Source organism: Rhinichthys klamathensis, unplaced genomic scaffold (assembly GCF_029890125.1).
Source record: "Rhinichthys klamathensis goyatoka isolate OS25496 unplaced genomic scaffold, OSU_Roscu_1.1 h1tg000009l_1, whole genome shotgun sequence".
Lineage (NCBI taxonomy): Eukaryota > Metazoa > Chordata > Actinopteri > Cypriniformes > Leuciscidae > Rhinichthys > Rhinichthys klamathensis.
In genome coordinates, this window is record NW_026606562.1 from 216,213 (window position 1) to 243,308 (window position 27,096).

The following is a 27,096-nucleotide window of genomic DNA, read 5'->3' on the forward strand; positions in this document are numbered from 1 at the left end:
TTGACATTGAGAAACACCTTATAGTTACTAAACTTACTACTATTATTATGGCAACTCTGGTAATGGAAAAGCGCCATGGATTGCTCTTTGTCTCTCTCATTGTGAAGTATTGCAGTATTGTAATATATATATTATATATATATATATACACCCACAATTGTTCTTGAACCATCAGTATTAGAATCTGTGTAGTAAAACTTTCTCCAGACTGGAAGCCTCATGATTAAATTTACATGAAATTTACATAAACAATACATTTACATAAACAATACATGAAGCTTTTGTGCTTCATGTATTGAAGGAGAATTTCTGTCCTTCCTCCAATGCCATTAAGCTGTTTTATTAAGGGCAAGTGAAGTTGAGGAGGTGTTCATGATTTGATTTTTAACCTGATTTTTAAGTGTTTCAGTGTTACATGTGAAAATTACAAAAATAATACTTGTTAGTGCTTGGTTAGAGAGATCAACAATGCATCTAATTCATTTTAAATCATGTTAAAACAGAGTTCAACAATTCAAAGATAGGTCATATGGTTCACTTCCACTGTCTATTTTTCCAATATTAGTCACTATTGTCTGCCTCTGCAAACTTATGCCTTTCTTCTATTTTATCTATTAACACTTTATTGTTAATTTATTTATTTTACATCACTAGCTGCACAAACAACAACACAAGGAAATACATCTTTAGATCAAACAGATAATTCTACTATAGCAGTAATTGACTCTGCTCCAACAACAATTGCTGAACCTACACCAACTGAAACCACATCTACAACTGAACCAGAAACATTAACTACGTCAGCATCTACATCTGAATCAACGACAACTGAAACCACATCTACAACTGAAACGGAAACATCAACTATGCCCACATCTACATCTGAATCAACGACAACAGCTGAATCAACAACGGTAGATCAACCAACAACAACTGAAACCACAACTCAAATGGAAACATCAACTATGCCGACATCTACATCTGAATCAACGACAACAGCTGGATCAACAACGGTAGATCAACCAACAACAACTGAAACCACAACACAAATGGAAACATCAACTTTGCCCACATCTACATCTGACTCAACGACAACAGCTGGACCAACAACAGTAGATCAAACAACAACAACTGAAACCACAACACAAATGGAAACATCAACTATGCCGACATCTACATCTGAATCAACGACAACAGCTGGATCAACAACGGTAGATCAAACAACAACAACTGAAACCACAACACAAATGGAAACATCAACTATGCCGACATCTACATCTGAATCAACGACAACAGCTGGATCAACAACGGTAGATCAACCAACAACAACTGAAACCACAACTGAAACGGAAACATCAACTATGCCCACATCTACATCTGAATCAACGACAACAGCTGGATCAACAACGGTGGATCAACCAACAACAACTGAAACCACAACTCAAATGGAAACATCAACTATGCCGACATCTACATCTGAATCAACGACAACAGCTGGATCAACAACGGTAGATCAACCAACAACAACTGAAACCACAACTCAAATGGAAACATCAACTATACTCATATCTACATCTGAATCAACGACAACAGCTGGATCAACAACGGTAGATCAACCAACAACAACTGAAACCACAACTCAAATGGAAACATCAACTATACTCATATCTACATCTGAATCAACGACAACAGCTGGATCAACAACGGTAGATCAACCAACAACAACTGAGACCACAACTCAAATGGAAACATCAACTTTGCCCACATCTACATCTGAATCAACGACAACAGCTGGATCAACAACGGTAGATCAACCAACAACAACTAAAACCACAACACAAATGCAAACATCAACTTTGCCCACATCGACATCTGAATCAACGACAACAGCTGGATCAACAACAGTAGATCAACCAACAACAACTGAAACCACAACACAAATGGAAACATCAACTTTGCCCACATCGACATCTGAATCAACGACAACAGCTGGATCAACAACGGTTGATCAACCAACAACAACTGAAACCACAACACAAATGGAAACATCAACTTTGCCCACATCGACATCTGAATCAACGACAACAGCTGGATCAACAACGGTAGATCAACCAACAACAACTGAAACCACAACACAAATGGAAACATCAACTTTGCCCACATCTACATCTGACTCAACGACAACAGCTGGATCAACAACGGTAGATCAACCAACAACAACTGAAACCACAACACAAATGGAAACATCAACTATGCCCACATCTACATCTGAATCAACGACAACAGCTGGATCAACAACGGTAGATCAACCAACAACAACTGAAACCACAACACAAATGGAAACATCAACTTTGCCCACATCTACATCTGAATCAACGACAACAGCTGGATCAACAACGGTAGATCAACCAACAACAACTGAAACCACAACTCAAATGGAAACATCAACTTTGCCCACATCTACATCTGAATCAACGACAACAGCTGGATCAACAACGGTAGATCAACCAACAACAACTGAAACCACAACACAAATGGAAACATCAACTATGCCGACATCTACATCTGAATCAACGACAACAGCTGGATCAACAACGGTAGATCAACCAACAACAACTGAAACCACAACACAAATGGAAACATCAACTTTGCCCACATCTACATCTGACTCAACGACAACAGCTGGATCAACAACGGTAGATCAACCAACAACAACTGAAACCACAACTCAAATGGAAACATCAACTTTGCCCACATCTACATCTGAATCAACGACAACAGCTGGATCAACAACGGTAGATCAACCAACAACAACTGAAACCACAACACAAATGGAAACATCAACTATGCCGACATCTACATCTGAATCAACGACAACAGCTGGATCAACAACGGTAGATCAACCAACAACAACTGAAACCACAACTCAAATGGAAACATCAACTTTGCCCACATCTACATCTGAATCAACGACAACAGCTGGATCAACAACGGTAGATCAACCAACAACAACTGAAACCACAACTCAAATGGAAACATCAACTATGCCGACATCTACATCTGAATCAACGACAACAGCTGGATCAACAACGGTAGATCAACCAACAACAACTGAAACCACAACTCAAATGGAAACATCAACTTTGCCCACATCTACATCTGAATCAACGACAACAGCTGGATCAACAACGGTAGATCAACCAACAACAACTGAGACCACAACTCAAATGGAAACATCAACTATGCCCACATCTACATCTGACTCAACGACAACAGCTGGATCAACAACGGTAGATCAACCAACAACAACTGAAACCACAACACAAATGGAAACATCAACTTTGCCCACATCTACATCTGAATCAACGACAACAGCTGGATCAACAACGGTAGATCAACCAACAACAACTGAAACCACAACTCAAATGGAAACATCAACTATGCCGACATCTACATCTGACTCAACGACAACAGCTGGATCAACAACGGTAGATCAACCAACAACAACTGAAACCACAACTCAAATGGAAACATCAACTATGCCCACATCTACATCTGACTCAACGACAACAGCTGGACCAACAACAGTAGATCAAACAACAACAACTGAAACCACAACACAAATGGAAACATCAACTATGCCGACATCTACATCTGAATCAACGACAACAGCTGGATCAACAACGGTAGATCAAACAACAACAACTGAAACCACAACACAAATGGAAACATCAACTATGCCGACATCTACATCTGAATCAACGACAACAGCTGGATCAACAACGGTAGATCAACCAACAACAACTGAAACCACAACTCAAATGGAAACATCAACTATGCCGACATCTACATCTGACTCAACGACAACAGCTGGATCAACAACGGTAGATCAACCAACAACAACTGAAACCACAACACAAATGGAAACATCAACTTTGCCCACATCTACATCTAAATCAACGACAACAGCTGAATCAACAACGGTAGATCAACCAACAACAACTGAAACCACAACTCAAATGGAAACATCAACTATGCCGACATCTACATCTGAATCAACGACAACAGCTGAATCAACAACGGTAGATCAACCAACAACAACTGAAACCACAACTCAAATGGAAACATCAACTTTGCCCACATCTACATCTGAATCAACGACAACAGCTGGATCAACAACGGTAGATCAACCAACAACAACTGAAACCACAACTCAAATGGAAACATCAACTTTGCCCACATCTACATCTGAATCAACGACAACAGCTGGATCAACAACGGTAGATCAACCAACAACAACTGAAACCACAACACAAATGGAAACATCAACTATGCCGACATCTACATCTGAATCAACGACAACAGCTGGATCAACAACGGTAGATCAACCAACAACAACTGAAACCACAACTCAAATGGAAACATCAACTTTGCCCACATCTACATCTGAATCAACGACAACAGCTGGATCAACAACGGTAGATCAACCAACAACAACTGAAACCACAACTCAAATGGAAACATCAACTATGCCGACATCTACATCTGAATCAACGACAACAGCTGAATCAACAACGGTAGATCAACCAACAACAACTGAAACCACAACTCAAATGGAAACATCAACTATGCCGACATCTACATCTGAATCAACGACAACAGCTGGATCAACAACGGTAGATCAACCAACAACAACTGAAACCACAACTCAAATGGAAACATCAATTTTGCCCACATCTACATCTGAATCAACGACAACAGCTGGATCAACAACGGTAGATCAACCAACAACAACTGAAACCACAACTCAAATGGAAACATCAATTTTGCCCACATCTACATCTGACTCAACGACAACAGCTGGATCAACAACGGTAGATCAACCAACAACAACTGAAACCACAACTCAAATGGAAACATCAACTTTGCCCACATCTACATCTGAATCAACGACAACAGCTGGATCAACAACGGTAGATCAAACAACAACAACTGAAACCACAACTCAAATGGAAACATCAACTTTGCCCACAACTACATCTGACTCAACGACAACAGCTGGATCAACAACGGTAGATCAACCAACAACAACTGAAACCACAACTCAAATGGAAACATCAACTTTGCCCACATCTACATCTGAATCAACGACAACAGCTGGATCAACAACGGTAGATCAACCAACAACAACTGAAACCACAACTCAAATGGAAACATCAACTTTGCCCACATCTACATCTGAATCAACGACAACAGCTGGATCAACAACAGTAGATCAAACAACAACAACAACTGAAACCACAACTCAAATGGAAACATCAACTTTGCCCACATCTACATCTGAATCAACGACAACAGCTGGATCAACAATAGTAGATCAAACAACAACAACTGAAACCACAACTCAAATGGAAACATCAACTTTGCCCACATCTATATCTGAATCAACGACAACAGCTGGATCAACAACAGTAGATCAAACAACAACAACTGAAACCACAACTCAAATGGAAACATCAACTTTGCCCACATCTACATCTGACTCAACGACAACAGCTGGATCAACAACGGTAGATCAACCAACAACAACTGAAACCACAACTCAAATGGAAACATCAACTTTGCCCACAACTACATCTGACTCAACGACAACAGCTGGATCAACAACGGTTGATCAACCAACAACAACTGAAACCACAACTCAAATGGAAACATCAACTATGCCCACATCTACATCTGAATCAACGACAACAGCTGGATCAACAACGGTAGATCAACCAACAACAACTGAAACCACAACTCAAATGGAAACATCAACTATGCCCACATCTACATCTGAATCAACGACAACAGCTGGATCAACAACGGTAGATCAACCAACAACAACTGAAACCACAGCTCAAATGGAAACATCAACTTTGCCCACATCTACATCTGACTCAACGACAACAGCTGGATCAACAACGGTAGATCAACCAACAACAACTGAAACCACAACTCAAATGGAAACATCAACTTTGCCGACATCTACATCTGAATCAACGACAACAGCTGGATCAACAACGGTAGATCAACCAACAACAACTGAAACCACAACTCAAATGGAAACATCAACTTTGCCCACATCTACATCTGAATCAACGACAACAGCTGGATCAACAACGGTAGATCAACCAACAACAACTGAAACCACAACTCAAATGGAAACATCAACTATGCCCACATCTACATCTGAATCAACGACAACAGCTGGATCAACAACGGTAGATCAACCAACAACAACTGAAACCACAACACAAATGGAAACATCAACTATGCCGACATCTACATCTGAATCAACGACAACAGCTGAATCAACAACGGTAGATCAACCAACAACAACTGAAACCACAACTCAAATGGAAACATCAACTTTGCCCACATCTACATCTGAATCAACGACAACAGCTGGATCAACAACGGTAGATCAACCAACAACAACTGAAACCACAACTCAAATGGAAACATCAACTATGCCCACATCTACATCTGACTCAACGACAACAGCTGGATCAACAACGGTAGATCAACCAACAACAACTGAAACCACAACTCAAATGGAAACATCAACTATGCCCACATCTACATCTGAATCAACGACAACAGCTGGATCAACAACGGTAGATCAACCAACAACAACTGAAACCACAACTCAAATGGAAACATCAACTTTGCCCACATCTACATCTGAATCAACGACAACAGCTGGATCAACAACGGTAGATCAACCAACAACAACTGAAACCACAACACAAATGGAAACATCAACTTTGCCGACATCTACATCTGAATCAACGACAACAGCTGGATCAACAACGGTAGATCAACCAACAACAACTGAAACCACAACTCAAATGGAAACATCAACTTTGCCCACATCTACATCTGAATCAATGACAACAGCTGGATCAACAACGGTAGATCAACCAACAACAACTGAAACCACAACTCAAATGGAAACATCAACTTTGCCCACATCTACATCTTACTCAACGACAACAGCTGGATCAACAACAGTTGATCAACCAACAACAACTGAAACCACAACACAAATGGAAACATCAACTTTGCCCACATCTACATCTGACTCAATGACAACAGCTGGATCAACAACGGTAGATCAACCAACAACAACTGAAACCACAACTCAAATGGAAACATCAACTTTGCCCACATCTACATCTGAATCAATGACAACAGCTGGATCAACAACGGTAGATCAACCAACAACAACTGAAACCACAACTCAAATGGAAACATCAACTTTGCCCACATCTACATCTGACTCAACGACAACAGCTGGATCAACAACGGTTGATCAACCAACAACAACTGAAACCACAACTCAAATGGAAACATCAACTTTGCCCACAGCTACATCTGACTCAACGACAACAGCTGGATCAACAACGGTAGATCAACCAACAACAACTGAAACCACAACTCAAATGGAAACATCAACTTTGCCCACATCTACATCTGAATCAACGACAACAGCTGGATCAACAACGGTAGATCAACCAACAACAACTGAAACCACAACACAAATGGAAACATCAACTATGCCGACATCTACATCTGAATCAACGACAACAGCTGGATCAACAACGGTAGATCAACCAACAACAACTGAAACCACAACTCAAATGGAAACATCAACTTTGCCCACATCTACATCTGAATCAACGACAACAGCTGGATCAACAACGGTAGATCAACCAACAACAACTGAAACCACAACTCAAATGGAAACATCAACTATGCCGACATCTACATCTGAATCAACGACAACAGCTGGATCAACAACGGTAGATCAACCAACAACAACTGAAACCACAACACAAATGGAAACATCAATTTTGCCCACATCTACATCTGAATCAACGACAACAGCTGGATCAACAACGGTAGATCAACCAACAACAACTGAAACCACAACACAAATGGAAACATCAATTTTGCCCACATCTACATCTGAATCAATGACAACAGCTGGATCAACAACGGTAGATCAACCAACAACAACTGAAACCACAACTCAAATGGAAACATCAATTTTGCCCACATCTACATCTGAATCAACGACAACAGCTGGATCAACAACGGTAGATCAACCAACAACAACTGAAACCACAACTCAAATGGAAACATCAATTTTGCCCACATCTACATCTGACTCAACGACAACAGCTGGATCAACAACGGTAGATCAACCAACAACAACTGAAACCACAACTCAAATGGAAACATCAACTTTGCCCACATCTACATCTGAATCAACGACAACAGCTGGATCAACAACGGTAGATCAAACAACAACAACTGAAACCACAACTCAAATGGAAACATCAACTTTGCCCACAACTACATCTGACTCAACGACAACAGCTGGATCAACAACGGTAGATCAACCAACAACAACTGAAACCACAACTCAAATGGAAACATCAACTTTGCCCACATCTACATCTGAATCAACGACAACAGCTGGATCAACAACGGTAGATCAACCAACAACAACTGAAACCACAACTCAAATGGAAACATCAACTTTGCCCACATCTACATCTGAATCAACGACAACAGCTGGATCAACAACAGTAGATCAAACAACAACAACAACTGAAACCACAACTCAAATGGAAACATCAACTTTGCCCACATCTACATCTGAATCAACGACAACAGCTGGATCAACAATAGTAGATCAAACAACAACAACTGAAACCACAACTCAAATGGAAACATCAACTTTGCCCACATCTACATCTGAATCAACGACAACAGCTGGATCAACAACAGTAGATCAAACAACAACAACTGAAACCACAACTCAAATGGAAACATCAACTTTGCCCACATCTACATCTGACTCAACGACAACAGCTGGATCAACAACGGTAGATCAACCAACAACAACTGAAACCACAACTCAAATGAAAACATCAACTTTGCCCACAACTACATCTGACTCAACGACAACAGCTGGATCAACAACGGTAGATCAACCAACAACAACTGAAACCACAACTCAAATGGAAACATCAACTATGCCCACATCTACATCTGAATCAACGACAACAGCTGGATCAACAACGGTAGATCAACCAACAACAACTGAAACCACAGCTCAAATGGAAACATCAACTTTGCCCACATCTACATCTGACTCAACGACAACAGCTGGATCAACAACGGTAGATCAACCAACAACAACTGAAACCACAACTCAAATGGAAACATCAACTTTGCCGACATCTACATCTGAATCAACGACAACAGCTGGATCAACAACGGTAGATCAACCAACAACAACTGAAACCACAACTCAAATGGAAACATCAACTTTGCCCACATCTACATCTGAATCAACGACAACAGCTGGATCAACAACGGTAGATCAACCAACAACAACTGAAACCACAACTCAAATGGAAACATCAACTATGCCCACATCTACATCTGAATCAACGACAACAGCTGGATCAACAACGGTAGATCAACCAACAACAACTGAAACCACAACACAAATGGAAACATCAACTATGCCGACATCTACATCTGAATCAACGACAACAGCTGAATCAACAACGGTAGATCAACCAACAACAACTGAAACCACAACTCAAATGGAAACATCAACTTTGCCCACATCTACATCTGAATCAACGACAACAGCTGGATCAACAACGGTAGATCAACCAACAACAACTGAAACCACAACTCAAATGGAAACATCAACTATGCCCACATCTACATCTGACTCAACGACAACAGCTGGATCAACAACGGTAGATCAACCAACAACAACTGAAACCACAACTCAAATGGAAACATCAACTATGCCCACATCTACATCTGAATCAACGACAACAGCTGGATCAACAACGGTAGATCAACCAACAACAACTGAAACCACAACTCAAATGGAAACATCAACGTTGCCCACATCTACATCTGAATCAATGACAACAGCTGGATCAACAACGGTAGATCAACCAACAACAACTGAAACCACAACTCAAATGGAAACATCAACTTTGCCCACATCTACATCTGACTCAACGACAACAGCTGGATCAACAACGGTTGATCAACCAACAACAACTGAAACCACAACTCAAATGGAAACATCAACTTTGCCCACAGCTACATCTGACTCAACGACAACAGCTGGATCAACAACGGTAGATCAACCAACAACAACTGAAACCACAACTCAAATGGAAACATCAACTTTGCCCACATCTACATCTGAATCAATGACAACAGCTGGATCAACAACGGTAGATCAACCAACAACAACTGAAACCACAACTCAAATGGAAACATCAACTTTGCCCACATCTACATCTGACTCAACGACAACAGCTGGATCAACAACGGTAGATCAACCAACAACAACTGAAACCACAACTCAAATGGAAACATCAACTTTGCCCACATCTACATCTGACTCAACGACAACAGCTGGATCAACAACGGTTGATCAACCAACAACAACTGAAACCACAACACAAATGGAAACATCAACTTTGCCCACATCTACATCTGACTCAACGACAACAGCTGGATCAACAACGGTAGATCAACCAACAACAACTGAACCCACAACTCAAATGGAAACATCAACTTTGCCCACATCTACATCTGACTCAACGACAACAGCTGGATCAACAACGGTAGATCAACCAACAACAACTGAAACCACAACTCAAATGGAAACATCAACTTTGCCCACATCTACATCTGAATCAACGACAACAGCTGGATCAACAACGGTTGATCAACCAACAACAATTGAAACCACAACTCAAATGGAAACATCAACTTTGCCCACATCTACATCTGAATCAACGACAACAGCTGGATCAACAACGGTAGATCAAACAACAACAACTGAAACCACAACTCAAATGGAAACATCAACTTTGCCCACATCTACATCTGAATCAACGACAACAGCTGGATCAACAACGGTAGATCAAACAACAACAACTGAAACCACAACACAAATGGAAACATCAACTTTGCCCACATCTACATCTGAATCAACGACAACAGCTGGATCAACAACGGTAGATCAAACAACAACAACTGAAACCACAGCTCAAATGGAAACATCAACTTTGCCCACATCTACATCTGACTCAACGACAACAGCTGGATCAACAACGGTAGATCAACCAACAACAACTGAAACCACAACTCAAATGGAAACATCAACTTTGCCCACATCTACATCTGAATCAACGACAACAGCTGGATCAACAACGGTAGATCAACCAACAACAACTGAAACCACAGCACAAATGGAAACATCAACTATGCCGACATCTACATCTGAATCAACGACAACAGCTGGATCAACAACGGTAGATCAACCAACAACAACTGAAACCACAACTCAAATGGAAACATCAACTTTGCCCACATCTACATCTGACTCAACGACAACAGCTGGATCAACAACGGTAGATCAACCAACAACAACTGAAACCACAACTCAAATAGAAACATCAACTTTGCCCACATCTACATCTGACTCAACGACAACAGCTGGATCAACAACGGTAGATCAACCAACAACAACTGAAACCACAACTCAAATGGAAACATCAACTTTGCCCACATCTACATCTGACTCAACGACAACAGCTGGATCAACAACGGTAGATCAAACAACAACAACTGAAACCACAACTCAAATGGAAACATCAACTTTGCCCACATCTACATCTGAATCAACGACAACAGCTGGATCAACAACGGTAGATCAACCAACAACAACTGAAACCACAACACAAATGGAAACATCAACTTTGCCTACATCTGAATCAACGACAACAGCTGGATCAACAACAATAGATCAAACAACAACAACTGAAACCACAACTCAAATGGAAACATCAACTTTGCCCACATCTACATCTGACTCAACGACAACAGCTGGATCAACAACGGTAGATCAACTAACAACAACTGAAACCACAACACAAATGGAAACATCAACTTTGCCCACATCTACATCTGAATCAACGACAACAGCTGGATCAACAACGGTAGATCAACTAACAACAACTGAAACCACAACACAAATGGAAACATCAACTTTGCCCACATCTACATCTGAATCAACGACAACAGCTGGATCAACAACAGTAGATCAACCAACAACAACTGAAACCACAACTCAAATGGAAACATCAACTTTGCCCACATCTACATCTGACTCAACGACAACAGCTGGATCAACAACGGTAGATCAAACAACAACAACTGAAACCACAATTCAAATGGAAACATCAACTTTGCCCACATCTACATCTGACTCAACGACAACAGCTGGATCAACAACGGTAGATCAACCAACAACAACTGAAACCACAACTCAAATGGAAACATCAACTTTGCCCACATCTATATCTGAATCAACGACAACAGCTGGATCAACAACAGTAGATCAAACAACAACAACTGAAACCACAACTCAAATGGAAACATCAACTTTGCCCACATCTACATCTGAATCAACGACAACAGCTGGATCCACAACGGTAGATCAACCAACAACAACTGAAACCACAACACAAATGGAAACATCAACTTTGCCCACATCTACATCTGAGTCAACGACAACAGCTGGATCAACAACGGTAGATCAACCAACAACAACTGAAACCACAACTCAAATGGAAACATCAACTTTGCCCACATCTACATCTGACTCAACGACAACAGCTGGATCCACAACGGTAGATCAACCAACAACAACTGAAACCACAACACAAATGGAAACATCAACTTTGCCCACATCTACATCTGAGTCAACGACAACAGCTGGATCAACAACGGTAGATCAACCAACAACAACTGAAACCACAACTCAAATGGAAACATCAACTATGCCGACATCTACATCTGAATCAACGACAACAGCTGGATCAACAACGGTAGATCAAACAACAACAACTGAAACCACAACTCAAATGGAAACATCAACTTTGCCCACATCTACATCTGAATCAACGACAACAGCTGGATCAACAACGGTAGATCAACCAACAACAACTGAAACCACAACTCAAATGGAAACATCAATTATGCCCCCATCTACATCTGACTCAACGACAACAGCTGGATCAACAACGGTAGATCAACCAACAACAACTGAAACCACAACTCAAATGGAAACATCAAATATGCCCACATCTACATCTGACTCAACGACAACAGCTGGATCAACAACGGTAGATCAACCAACAACAACTGAAACCACAACACAAATGGAAACATCAACTTTGCCCACATCTACATCTGAATCAACGACAACAGCTGGATCAACAACGGTAGATCAAACAACAACAACTGAAACCACAACTCAAATGGAAACATCAACTTTGCCCACATCTACATCTGACTCAACGACAACAGCTGGATCAACAACGGTAGATCAACCAACAACAACTGAAACCACAACACAAATGGAAACATCAACTTTGCCCACATCTACATCTGAATCAACGACAACAGCTGGATCAACAACGGTAGATCAACCAACAACAACTGAAAACACAACTCAAATGGAAACATCAACTATGCCCACATCTACATCTGAATCAACGACAACAGCTGGATCAACAACGGTAGATCAACCAACAACAACTGAAACCACAACTCAAATGGAAACATCAACTATGCCCACATCTACATCTGAATCAACGACAACAGCTGGATCAACAACGGTAGATCAACCAACAACAACTGAAACCACAACTCAAATGAAAACATCAACTATGCCCACATCTACATCTGAATCAACGACAACAGCTGGATCAACAACGGTAGATCAACCAACAACAACTGAAACCAGAACTCAAATGGAAACATCAACTATGCCCACATCTACATCTGAATCAACGACAACAGCTGGATCAACAACGGTAGATCAACCAACAACAACTGAAACCACAACTCAAATGGAAACATCAACTATGCCCACATCTACATCTGACTCAACGACAACAGCTGGACCAACAACAGTAGATCAACCAACAACAACTGAAACCACAACACAAATGGAAACATCAACTTTGCCCACATCTACATCTGAATCAACGACAACAGCTGGATCAACAACGGTAGATCAAACAACAACAACTGAAACCACAACTCAAATGGAAACATCAACTTTGCCCACATCTACATCTGAGTCAACGACAACAGCTGGATCAACAACGGTAGATCAACCAACAACAACTGAAACCACAACTCAAATGGAAATATCAATTATGCCCACATCTACATCTGAATCAACGACAACAGCTGGATCAACAACGGCAGATCAACCAACAACAACTGAAACCACAACTCAAATGGAAACATCAACTATGCCCACATCTACATCTGAATCAACGACAACAGCTGGACCAACAACAGAAGATCAACCAACAACAACTGAAACCACAACACAAATGGAAACATCAACTTTGCCCACATCTACATCTGACTCAACGACAACAGCTGGATCAACAACGGTAGATCAACCAACAACAACTGAAACCAAAACTCAAATGGAAACATCAACTTTGCCCACATCTACATCTGAATCAACGACAACAGCTGGATCCACAACGGTAGATCAACCAACAACAACTGAAACCACAACACAAATGGAAACATCAACTTTGCCCACATCTACATCTGAATCAACGACAACAGCTGGATCAACAACGGTAGATCAACCAACAACAACTGAAACCACAACACAAATGGAAACATCAACTTTGCCCACATCTACATCTGACTCAACGACAACAGCTGGATCAACAACGGTAGATCAACCAACAACAACTGAAACCACAACACAAATGGAAACATCAACTTTGCCCACATCTACATCTGAATCTTCGACAACAGCTGAATCAATAATGGTAGTTCAACCAACAACAACTGAAACCACATCTACCACTCAATCAACAACGACTGCACCAACATCTACCACTCAGTCAACAACGACTGCACCAACATCTACCACTCAGTCAACAACAACTGCACAAACATCTACCACTCAGTCAACAACGACTGCACCAACATCTACCACTCAGTTAACAACAACTGCACCAACATCTACCACTCAGTTAACAACAACTGCACCAACATCTACCACTCAGTCAACAACGACTGCACCAACATCTACGACTCAGTTAACAACAACTGCACCAACATCTACCACTCAGTTAACAACAACTGCACCAACATCTACCACTCAGTCAACAACGACTGCACCAACATCTACCACTACAACGACTGCACCAACATCTACCACTCAGTCAACAACGACTGCACCAACATCTACCACTCAGTCAACAACAACTGCACCAACATCTACCACTACAACGACTGCACCAACATCTACCACTCAGTCAACAACAACTGCACCAACATCTACCACTCAGTCAACAACGACTGCACCAACATCTACCACTCAATCAACAACAACTGCACCAACATCTACCACTCAGTCAACAACAACTGCACCAACATCTACCACTCAGTCAACAACGACTGCACCAACATCTACCACTCAGTCAACAACAACTGCACCAACATCTACGACTCAGTCAGCAACAACTGCACCAACATCTACCACTCAGTCAACAACAACTGCACCAACATCTACCACTCAGTCAACAACAACGGCACCAACATCTACCACTCAATCAACAACGGTACCAACATCTACCACTCAGTTAACAACAACTGCACCAACATCTACCACTCAATCAACAACGACTGCACCAACATCTACCACTCAGTCAACAACAATGGCACCAACATCTACCACTCTGTCAACATTTTCATCTCCAGATGCTCCTCCCCGAAGTAAGCAAAATTTATTTTATCTGTTTATGCAGTTTTTTGTTATACACCACCAAGATTTTCTTATTAAAATTGTATTCACCTATCACTGATATAAATCTGTGAATTTGAATTTTACAGATATGACAGCATCTGCTTATGCAACTTTAAAATTGAGATCCTTTGTTGAGCTGAGCAATGATGAGATCATTTCATATATTGACATGGTAAGCTAATATTTTATCTTTTAACTATTTTGTTTAATTTTAAAAATGTACTTTCTGTTGAGTTCAACAAATTATTAAGAACAAAAATATATCCAGCAAGCAATTACAATTTAAATGTATTGTATCCATGGCAGGAAGGAAACAAGAACTCTCTTAACTCTCTCTTTTAAAGGGGTTATATAGAATTCAGAACCCTTTGTTATTAGTGACACCGGTGGCCGTTAAGTAAACTGCACCCAGCAACTTATTGCTCGCACTCCTGCACACATAATTTACAAGAGACTGAACGTGATCCAATACCCCAATATATTCACAACAAAGTTCTTTTTCGTTCTTTACTTAGAAGAAAAAAGAAATTGAAAATACCTTTGCAGTGATGTACTGTTAACAAAGAGCCCTACACTGTCCACGCTGCTGAGAGCGACGTTTAGATGGATATATAAATACCATATGTGCCGTGCGCTTTTCTCTCAATAACAAATTAAACACATTAAAAAATTTGAGCGTTAAGAAAGCAGCATTTAAAGGGATAGTTCGCCTAAAAATTAAAATTAGCCCATGATTTACTCACCCTGAAGCCATCCTAGGTGTATATGATATTGTTATTTCAGACGAATACAATCGGAGTTATATAAAAAAATATCCTGGCTCTTCCAAGCTTTATACTGGGAGTCAATGGGTATTATTTTTTTGTACTGTTTCGAGCACTTTTGTCATGGATGGATGCACTTGATGGACTTCCAAAAAAAATATACCCATTGACTCCCATTATAAAGCTTAGAATATAAACTCAGATTATATTCGTCTGAAAGAAGAATGTCATATACACCTAGGATGGCTTCAGGGTGAGAAAATCATGGGCTAATTTTCATTTTTGGGTGAACTATCCCTTTAAGAAAGTATCTCATCATAGAGAAAGATGCGGATGTTCGCACAAACACTGCAACTCACTGGCATGTCGGACGATGAGGTAAAATTACACTGTTATGATACTTTGATTATAAAGTATATTTGAAACTATCTGGCTATGTGAGACTATTTTGAATGAATCCCTTTTCTTTGCATGACACATTGACATTATGCCAGCGGGCACTGGACGTCAATGTAACATCAGGAAGATGTTGTACTCCAACGTTGGACAGATGTCAAATTTTGGTTAAGCATGAGAACCGGGTTTGACGTCAAGCTCAACAGATGTTAAATATTGGTTGAAAATGAAAATTGCGTTGCTAAACCTATTTTTTTTATGACGTCAAGGTCCAATGTTGGGTAAAAGTTTGGTTAAAAATTAATATTGATCTGATGTCAAAATCTAATGTCTTTACATAAAACTTCAACGTTGGGCAGACTTTGCATTGTGGTTGGAATAGAAAGAGATCTCTCAAAACACAAACTTAGCTGTCAATTTCAACTTTAAAGTAAGATGATTACATAGTATGTATTTTGTTGGCATGACATCAAACTTATACCATGGTCAGACAAATGTCAAGATCCACTGTCAGCAGACCCAACATTTTTAAATTACCCCTAAAATTTTAAGTAATCAGCAGAGAAAGTAAACAAACTTATGCTTAACATCTCGCAAACTCTCACTGTGAGAGCACGAGTCGCACCGAAAGCGGAGCCGGTAGTCAAGCCACGCCAAACGCTACCCATTTCATCTCAAAGCTGTAACAGGTGCTGTTCACCGCCTCAGCACGAGACGCAGCCAGTAATACCTCAACAATTTACCACTCGACTGGATGTTGAGCTGGATTTTGTGGACAAACAAATAAGGTTACTCGCTTCAATTCGCTCGCAGGCCCCCCGCTTAGGGTTGCGGAACAACGTGGCTCACGTCCTCTTCACCGAAGTGATGAATTTGCAGGCTAAAGGGGCTGTAGAAACAGTTCCTCCGGCCCACAATGTGTCAGGCTTTTACAGCCGCTACTTCATCGTTCCAAAGAAGGATGGCAGCCTCAGGCCCATCCTCAACCTCAGACATCTGAACTGCGCCCATATGCAACGGCCATTCAAGATGTTGACATTAAAAAAATCCTCTAAAAAAATGCCGGGCCTCATGGCCTCCACGTCACCAGTACTTCAGCTGGGCATGCTTCACATGCGGCCCCTACAGTACTGGATGAAACCCCGGGTTCCCCTCCGCATCAAGGAGGATCACGGCTGCATTATGGCCCTGACCCCTTGGAAGGACCCTCGTTGGTTCCAATCGGGCGTGGACCTGGGAATGGTCTTCCAACGCAGGTTGGAGAGGGCAAGCCGACTTGCGGCTCCTGGTCGAGCACGGAAAAACAGGTTCATATGAACTGTCTGGAAATGCTGGCAGTCTTTCTGACCCCCAGAACCTTCCTGCCAGATCTGAGAGGGCACCATGTCTTAGTCCGATCAGACAACATGGCAGTGGTGTCCTACATAAACCACCAAGGTGGACTCAGATTAAGGCCTCTGTACAAACTGGTGAGACACCTCTTCTTTTGGCCATAACCCAACCTGTGCTCGCTGAGGGTGGCGCATGTGCTGGGCAGACTGAACCAAGGGGCAGACATGCTGTTCCGGAGCAACGTGCCCTCGGAAGAGCGGACACTTCATCCCCAGATGGTTAACATGATCTGGAGTATCTTCTTCGGGAAACCTCAGGTCAACCTCTTCACTTCAGAAAACAACTCTCACTGCCCAATATATATCTCGAGGGATAGAGAAATGGCCCAGCATCCCCCTATACGTCTACCCTCCAGTTCTGCTCCCTCAGGTCATCAGACAGATCAGGGAGGACAGTCGCACAGTCCTTCTGGTGGCCCCCCTCTGGCGAAACCAGCCGCCCCGTGGCCAATTCCCCTGAGGAAGGTACTCATTTCCCAAGTAAAAGTAACAATCTGGCATCCCCAACTAGAGTTGTGGGCCCTTCACCTCTGGCCCCAAAATAGAAGCTGATGGACCTCCCTGCGAGAATCTTGAACACTATTTGTGAGGCTAGAGCCCTGTCCGTAAGACTCTTCTATGCCCTTGTATGGTCTGTCTTCTCCAACTGGTGCACAGTTCGGAATGAAGACTCTACGTCCTGTGACATTTCACTGGTACCGCATTCCTTCAGGAGCTGCTGGATAAGGGTCGCACCCCTTCCATGCTCAGTATATGTGGCGGCCATAGCAGCATTTCACACTCCTGGGGCCAGCCAGTCCATGGGCAAGAACAACCTGGTTGTTCACTTTCTAAAGGGGTCTAGGAGGTATAAATCTCACGGTTCCTACATGGGACTTGTCACAGGACATCCCTTCGAGCCACTCCAGGTGGCCGAATTACAGACCCTTCCGCTAAAGACCGCTCTCCTGCTAACCTTAGCATCGGTCAAAGGAGTGGGTGACTTGCAAGCGCTTCTTGCCTTGAGTTTGACCCTAATGACTTGTAAGGTCGTCCTCAAATCGTACTCCATTCAGAGCACATGTTATTACTCTCTCTGCTTTTTCCCCATCTGAGGATGAGCAGAAGTTTCATTTACTCTGCCCTGTTCGGGCCTTAAGAGTATATATTGAGGCAGCCCATTCAGGCAGTCAGAGCAGCTCTTTGTGTACTCTTTGGCTGCACTAAAGGGCATCCGGTCTCAAAGCAAAGACTGTCCAACTGGATAGTGGATTCCAGATTGCATTGGCCTACGGTTCAATGGGCCTACAGTGCCCCATTGGAGTACAAGTGCACTCCACCAGAGGCATGGCCTCACCCTGGCTATGGTCCCACGGAGTGTCCATTGGCGACACTTGTGTGACGCCCGGCTGGTCCTCGCCGTTCACATTCGCCAGATTCTATAACCTGGATGTCCATGCACTACAAGCACAGGTCCTGTCTGTGTAAGCTGGGCTTCCAAGCGCGGCCCGATTGGACTGGGTTCCCATTGTGTTTAGCGACGCAGTACGAGTGAACCATATCGAAAGGGAACGTACTCGGATACTAAAGTAACCTCGGTTCCCTGAGATAACGGGAACGAGAACTGCGTCACCGACCGTGCTATGATGCTGCATTACTTGGCGTTCGTTGCTTCAGTTGAATTAACCTGATTCTCTAAGGCAGAACGCCTGCTAGACTAGAGGGATAGCCCCACTGATTTCGGCGGGCTCTGGCTGCCTTTCTCACCATAGGTTCGTGCAGCTTCACTGCATTATTCTATAATGTTCAGTAATAATGAAAAATGATTTTTCCCGTGGCGTCTAGCTCCTTCTTCCCGTTATCTCATCGAACCAAGGTTACGTTAGTAAACGAGTACGTTTTATCAATGCATTTCTCACTTTCCAAACCACCACTAGAATACCTTTGGCAATGTTCTAAACAAATAGAGTACAAACAAGATGTGAAAAGATTGAACTGTCATGCATGTATTAATTTGGATGGACCATTGTGGCCTCCCCTTTTTTAGCCATTGCTCTTGCATCCAAAAAGTTGTGGTTGGCTTAGGGATTATTCAAGTTGGGTTCAGGGCATAAACTGCCTGTGGACCAATGAGAAGTCCTGTCCTTCCCATGCTTGAGGAAGTCCTAGCATCCTTATCAGATGGTGTTGGATTTTTTTTTTTGTGCTAGTCCACCAAGATCCAATCGAAATGAAACCTGTCTCCACTGTGGTAGTAAAAGATGGGCCCTGCCATAAATCTGGGACCTGGAACGTGTTGTTCCTAACATGCATATAACGTTGTCAATTTTCATTTCAGTTTGTCAAGCATTTCCCAGCAAACATTAGTGGGAACATCAGGATTACTGTAAAGAAACAAAGAAAATTGTTGGCCTAAGGATCTGACATGGAAAACTTCTGTCCGTCCACATGCAATCCTCTACACACAATGAAGTTGGCACTTTACAGATTAAACAGGTTTTGTCAAGTCAGTTGTTTAAATACATTTCCTGCACATTTGAATGTTTATTTTTTGTTGTTATGTTTATTTTGTGTAACTCAAATTCAATGGTTTTCTATAACATATGTGAAATAAAACCTTTTCTCCAGCTGCCATTTTGAGTGTTGCATTTTTCCCTCATTCAGTTTCTATGAGTTCCTCCTATACTGTTTCTAGCCACATCAATTCGCATTCTTAATTTTATCCTAATCTGACTTTTTTAATGTGCTATAGGAAAATCTAAAGCTTATTTATAAGTAATGCGATATATTTTAAATAAATTATAAATACTGTTTATTTAAAAAAAAGAAATTTCTGCACATGTCTGGGGTACGTTTTAGTGTTAATGTTAGAATGAAGTTTAAAATTAGTACAATAAGTAACAACATTTGCATTTATCTAGGAGGAAGTTAGTATATTTTGAGAAGTCACACTTGATAACAATCTGAACCCATAAAGTCAATGCTACTCATCGTTTAAATGGTTGTGAAACTACTTGGCACTTCAAGTGACTTAACCAGAATCAGTAATGAGGAAATTTCAAGAAACCTAAATAAACAAACGGTTATGAGAAGATCAGTTAAGATCAGATAAGAAGTATCAGTTAATTTTTTTCCTCACTTGTTTAAAAACAATTTAATTAAATTAGGTGTTTGAGTCTGCTATAATCCCAAACTTAGCCTGAAATAAACTTAAGCTAACCTTAAACTGGATTGAAGATCATCTTTGTCTCAGTCAGAACGGACTCAAAGAGTTAACAAAGACTTAGTCTCTTTACATCCCAATTGCTTCGTCCAGGGCTGCATCTCTCAAAAGCATTGTGAGCGGAGTTGATCATAGAGACCATGGAGTATGGTTCTACGATCTACTTTGGCCTACGATGCTTTTAAGAAACACAGCCCATGCAGATCTTTTTTTTATTCTATCAAGATTATCAAGAAAGATTGGTGATAGAAGACGGAAATCTAATTTAATGCATGAAGCTTTTCATCTCATCTTAAATAACCAAATAGCGTGTTGGTTACCAAGAATGATTGATGGGTCACAACCAAATTTCAGAAACTTACCCGGATCAAATTTTTTGATTTGACATAAATCAAAATATAAATATAAAAGCCAAAATATTAAATGTCACAGATGTATATTTACTGAGTAATCCACTATTTTGTCGAGGGGGTAAAATATACTGAAATGGTCAAGTTGAGGCACACTATAACTTGCTCTAAAAAGTGTATTTATAAGAATCTATATTTGAATCAGTTTTAGGGGTATTTGGAAGAAGGGATTTTGTTCATGTTAACAGATTCTGAAGCTACCAAGAGTTCAAATACACAGTATTACATGTTGGCGCATTGACATCCCAATATCTCCAGGAATGAAAGATAAAGGGCCTTAAAATGAAGATCTTATGGCACCAATATTTATGGCACCCAGAAAGGTATATTTTATGCAATTGTGTTGATAGATAGAATTTCTAGTTTCAACATTATTTATTGTTTAGATATTACTCTTTAAAAAAAAAAAAGTATCAGCTGTACGCAAAGTGACCCACATTTGGTTTTTGACCACTGAAAATGACCAATTTACTCATGGAGCCGCATTAAGATCTCCAAATCTCTGGGATTGAACCATCGAGGGCCTTTAAAATGAAGATACCAAAAGAAAAGTTTGTAAAGAACCAGAATCTAAACGGATATTAAGAAATCCTTAATACTTCTTGAGTTACAGGCATGCAAACTTGAGAAAAAAAAGAAGAAAAAAAAACGTGTTTTTCCCCATTTTTTACCTGTCACTGTCAAAGATTGCTAAATATTTTACTTATAGACCTTCCAATCTCTGTATAAAAATAAAATGATGCTACAGTCATTTTTACACCCCTCTAATTTGTCTTCAAATCTCATGTGAAAGTTGTCATTTTGACCCCCTCGACAAAATAGTGGGTTACTCAGTAAATATACATTCATTACATTTAATATTACGGCTTTCTTCTTTATTTATGTGTATTTCTTTCACCAGAAAATAGAAAAGAAACATATTTGCCTGGGGGCGCGGGGTGTTGACATGGAATGACCCTGATGGGAATTACATGATGTTTCCTCATACTGAACATCTGAGAAAAGTCATCCTGACCTGCAACATATTTCAGTCATATAATCTGGTCGGACTTATAACAATTAGTGGATAGAGTTTCAAATAACATGACTGCCACATTTCAGTCATTAGAAAAAAGAAAAAAAAATCACTTCCAGCTACATTACTGAAAATATTTTATTTATAAATAAATATTATTTAAAATAAAAATCTTTTTCACCCGCATGTACTTAGTTTAAAAGTACTGTGTTGATGTCCGACGTTCTTTAATGTTCATGCGAAAGATTATTATTAGTGAAATGATCTGATGTTAAGGTTTATTGACTACAGTCTGATTTGTCACAAATATAATGTTAGCTTATAATCTTCTGGACAAATGTGTTGAAAGCTACAAACCAAACTGTTAAGTTTTGCATCATGACATTCTTTAGGAAGCAAAAGTGTTTCTAAATGTAAAGCTTGTTGTGTATTTTAATTTTGTACAGAAAAGTAAATAACAAACAAAATATATAGCGAACACATTTTTGGATGAAAAACAAACACTTCTAGCAATAAATTGATAATTATTTTAAGAGGGACAGTGAAATTGTTGGAAAAGCAAGTAAGAAAAAAATGTACAGTGAATAAATATATATTTCTTTATTGAAAACCCTCTACCAAAGCTCTAAAATCACACATCAAACATGGTCAGTGAAACAACTTACATTTATGTATTACATTTTTATGTATTGTAAGATTAATATTTAATGAAATATACCGACATTACAGCAAATAAAATACATTTTTCATTATTTCTGTTGAAAAAAAAAATCAGTTTATAGATTTCATTTTGTGAGTCAATTTCCTGCGCCATAAATGCCATATGACTGATCAGATTCAGTCTCTAATTAATGTAATATCATTTATTATAACTCCTTACAGCAGTGTTTTACAGCAGCTTTATTGATCAGTTGAATAGTGCTTTTATTAAAATCACCAACAGATTATGTATGTTTTAATGCATTTGATATTGTTAGTGAGCAGCGAACAGTAAACATGAAGTTACGAGTCAGATTAAATGACAACAGATTTACAGTGATCATGCACATAGACTTATAACTTTATCATGCTCTGCAATGAAGAAGACTGCACATAGTCATGGCTGGTCAAAGGTCGGGAGGACTGTTTACCCAAGACCTCAGCTTATCATTAATTACAAAGCTAGTTATTTATTGAAAAATATCCTGAGCGGAACTGTTTGAATGCTTTTTAATGGCGGTTTTGATAGCTAACTTTGACATTTTAAGTTTTTAATTAAGGAAAAAAATCAATTGAATAATGAAAAATAATAAATAAATGTAGGTCCTAAGTAATGGCTTAAAGGAGAACTCCGGCGCAAAATGAACCTTTGGTCTAATTACACATTGTTACCTAGTCAACCGTTATCTGAGATTTGTTTTCATGATTATCGAATGTAAATAGTTTTATCTCTAAAAACAGTTTAGCCTATCCACCTGTTTCCGGGGGGCGCTACTGTAAAATAGAACGTGGGTGAAACTTCCGGTTAGGTGGCGGAAGTAGTAAATCAACGGTATTTTGTGTTACATAGCGAAGAGGTTAGGTATTTTTCAAGTACATTTTTCTACTATTTAAAGTCGCAAACATTAATGAGAGATGTCGTTACGGAGCTCAGGGACAACATGTGCTGTTCGTGGTTGTACATATAACCGCACTAAACTAATTCAGTGGCTTAAACGTGAGTGTTTTGAACATAAGCCTAAAACTAAATCTGAGTGTTCCTGTGAACGATTATACAGTTTCCATCGCCTCCCAAAAGACGACGAATCAAATAGAATATGGAGGAAAAACTTAAACTTAAAAACACCTCCAAAACACCTGTTTGTGTGCTCGTTTCACTTCGTGGACAAGAAGCCAACACTGGATAACCCGTACCCAACGCTCTTTATGGGTTACGAGAAGCCACCGGAGAAGAGACGCCGACCTAGGATTCGACATGTCACAACAACAACAACAGGTAACTTAACATTTAATCTAATGTCAACTAGCTTGTTTTTTCCTTAGTTTTTCTTGAATTACTTATTATTAATATATGAAAAACTGTGCCATGATGGTAGACAGGTAGCCTGATGTTTTTACCTCACATAAACTTTTATTGTGACGAACTTGGAGGGCACAATGGTACACAGTGACAGATGCTAATTTAATTTCCTCTATTAGTTAACATTTGATGTTACAGAATATCTATATTGATGATAATAAACGCAGTCTAGATGTTTTTCAAGACTCTAATGCCCCCTAATTGTTTTGTTTTTTTCTGCCACTAAACAAAACGTCATTGAAGGACTAACCAGCTAAATATAAGACCGCCACAGCTAAATATGTACTTAATGTATTCCCTGCAGATGAGCCTATTGTGATGCAGGTTTCTGGGGACCCAGATCCTACCTCACAGACCTTTCATGATGCCCAGACACAGTGGTCAGACCCAACAATGGATGACCACACCTACACCAAAGCACCTACCATCACATGTGGTATGACAACTGCCCCATCCACTGAGAGGACACTGTCTGTTGCAGATGTCGTTTTGAAAGACGATACAGACTGTCTGCTGTACACAGGGATTCCACTTCTCGAATTCAAAACCCTTGTGTCTTGCTTGCAACGCTTTGCCCCCACATCACCAGCATTTTCAGCAGAGGACCAAATCCTCTTGACATTAATGAAGCTTAGACAGAACTTTGTTATTGCCGATTTACCTAGACGCTTCAAAATGTCACCTGGTCAGATCAGTAAAACACTGACATTCTGGATAGATGTGATTGCTGAGCACACCCAGGATCTCATTCCATGGCTGCCGCTCGAAACAATAAAAGCCACTTTGCCGCAAATTTTTAAGGACAATTTCCCCAACACAACTTGTGTCATTGACTGCACAGAAAGTGTCTTGCAGAAGGCTAAAAATCTGGACTCAAGAACTGAATCTTATAGTCACTACTATGCAAACAATACTGTCAAGTATCTAGTAGCAATTGCTCCATCTGGTATGGTTGTGTACATTTCAGAGGCTTACGGTGGCAAATGTAGCGATAGATTCATCACACAGAACTCTGGGTTTCTCGACCATTTGCGTGCTGGAGATGAGGTGATGGGCGACCGTGGCTTCACCATCAGAGATCTGCTAGAGGAACGGCATGTTCGTTTGATCATGCCAGCTTTTACGCGCAAGAAATGCCAGCTGACAAATGAGCAGGTCACTCGCACAAGACGCATTGCTAATGTCCGCATACACATTGAGCGAGCAATCAGACGTCTTAAGGTGTACAAGATCCTCTCTCAAACTGTGCCTATTCATTTTGTCCCTAAAATCGACAGAATACTAAAAATCTGTGCAGCACTCGTAAATCTGCGAGGAGAGCTTATTACTAGAACATAGACACCATATCTTACACAATCAGCTTGAGCTTAAATGTTCAATTCTCTCTATAACTTTATCAACTGTATAAACCAATACACAACTTTTACTTGCACTGATTTTTTTTTTCTAAACTGTTGTAATTATTCTTATTTGTTTTGATTATTTTAATTTCTTCTATGTAAAGCACTTTGAATTGTATGAAATGTGCTATATAAATAAACTTGCCTTGCCTTGATATACCAACACCTTTTCTTTTAGTTGTTGTTTCATAGACAGCTATTTTCTTTTTGCTGTGTAAATTTAAATTCTTAATATTTTTCAATCTCGTAATATTTTTCAATCTCGTAATATTCTGCAAAAGAGAGAAATGTGTGTACTTTCACAGTATAGTATTGCTATTTTTATTTAATGAAATGTTCTGAATACAACTGTTATTCAAATGTGCAAATGACACATTAATTTATTCTTATAAATAAATTCAAAAGCCAATGACTAAGTGTCTAATATGTTTTTATTCAGTGTGTATTTTTTATTTATTTTTTTATTGTGGTTTGTTTCCCCCACAATTGTAACCATGCCTTTTA

General features: G+C 40.1%; 2 protein-coding genes and 1 long non-coding RNA gene across 3 annotated transcripts; all 3 read left to right on the plus strand.

The window, feature by feature from the left end:
• The first annotated feature begins 1,262 nt into the window (after positions 1-1,262).
• Positions 1,263-15,795, plus strand: LOC130094483 (mucin-2-like). Its single transcript, XM_056260800.1, has 5 exons — positions 1,263-1,508; positions 2,172-2,492; positions 3,042-4,101; positions 14,983-15,694; positions 15,792-15,795. The coding sequence occupies exons 1-5, from the start codon at positions 1,263-1,265 to the stop codon at positions 15,793-15,795; spliced, it is 2,343 nt and encodes a 780-aa protein (XP_056116775.1).
• A 46-nt stretch (positions 15,796-15,841) lies between these two features.
• Positions 15,842-21,008, plus strand: LOC130092674 (uncharacterized). The gene is made up of 3 exons (XR_008807946.1): positions 15,842-15,924; positions 16,042-16,127; positions 20,824-21,008. It is a non-coding gene; the product is annotated as an uncharacterized LOC130092674 (long non-coding RNA).
• Positions 21,009-25,510: 4,502 nt separating this feature from the next.
• Positions 25,511-26,530, plus strand: LOC130094492 (uncharacterized). Its single transcript, XM_056260811.1, has one exon. It carries the CDS (start codon positions 25,511-25,513, stop codon positions 26,528-26,530), a length of 1,020 nt encoding a protein of 339 aa, XP_056116786.1.
• The last annotated feature ends 566 nt before the right edge of the window (positions 26,531-27,096 follow it).

Excerpts from the sequence above, each read along its gene's own strand:
- LOC130094492 (XM_056260811.1), top strand. The coding sequence starts at position 25,511 with ATGCAGGTTTCTGGGGACCCAGATCCTACCTCACAGACCTTTCATGAT.
- LOC130094483 (XM_056260800.1), top strand. The coding sequence starts at position 1,263 with ATGCCGACATCTACATCTGAATCAACGACAACAGCTGGATCAACAACG. Across the intron at positions 1,509-2,171 it reads CAACAGCTGGATCAACAACG|GACTCAACGACAACAGCTGG; the intron begins GTAGATCAACCA and ends ACATCTACATCT. Across the intron at positions 2,493-3,041 it reads CAACGACAACAGCTGGATCA|ACTATGCCGACATCTACATC; the intron begins ACAACGGTAGAT and ends ATGGAAACATCA.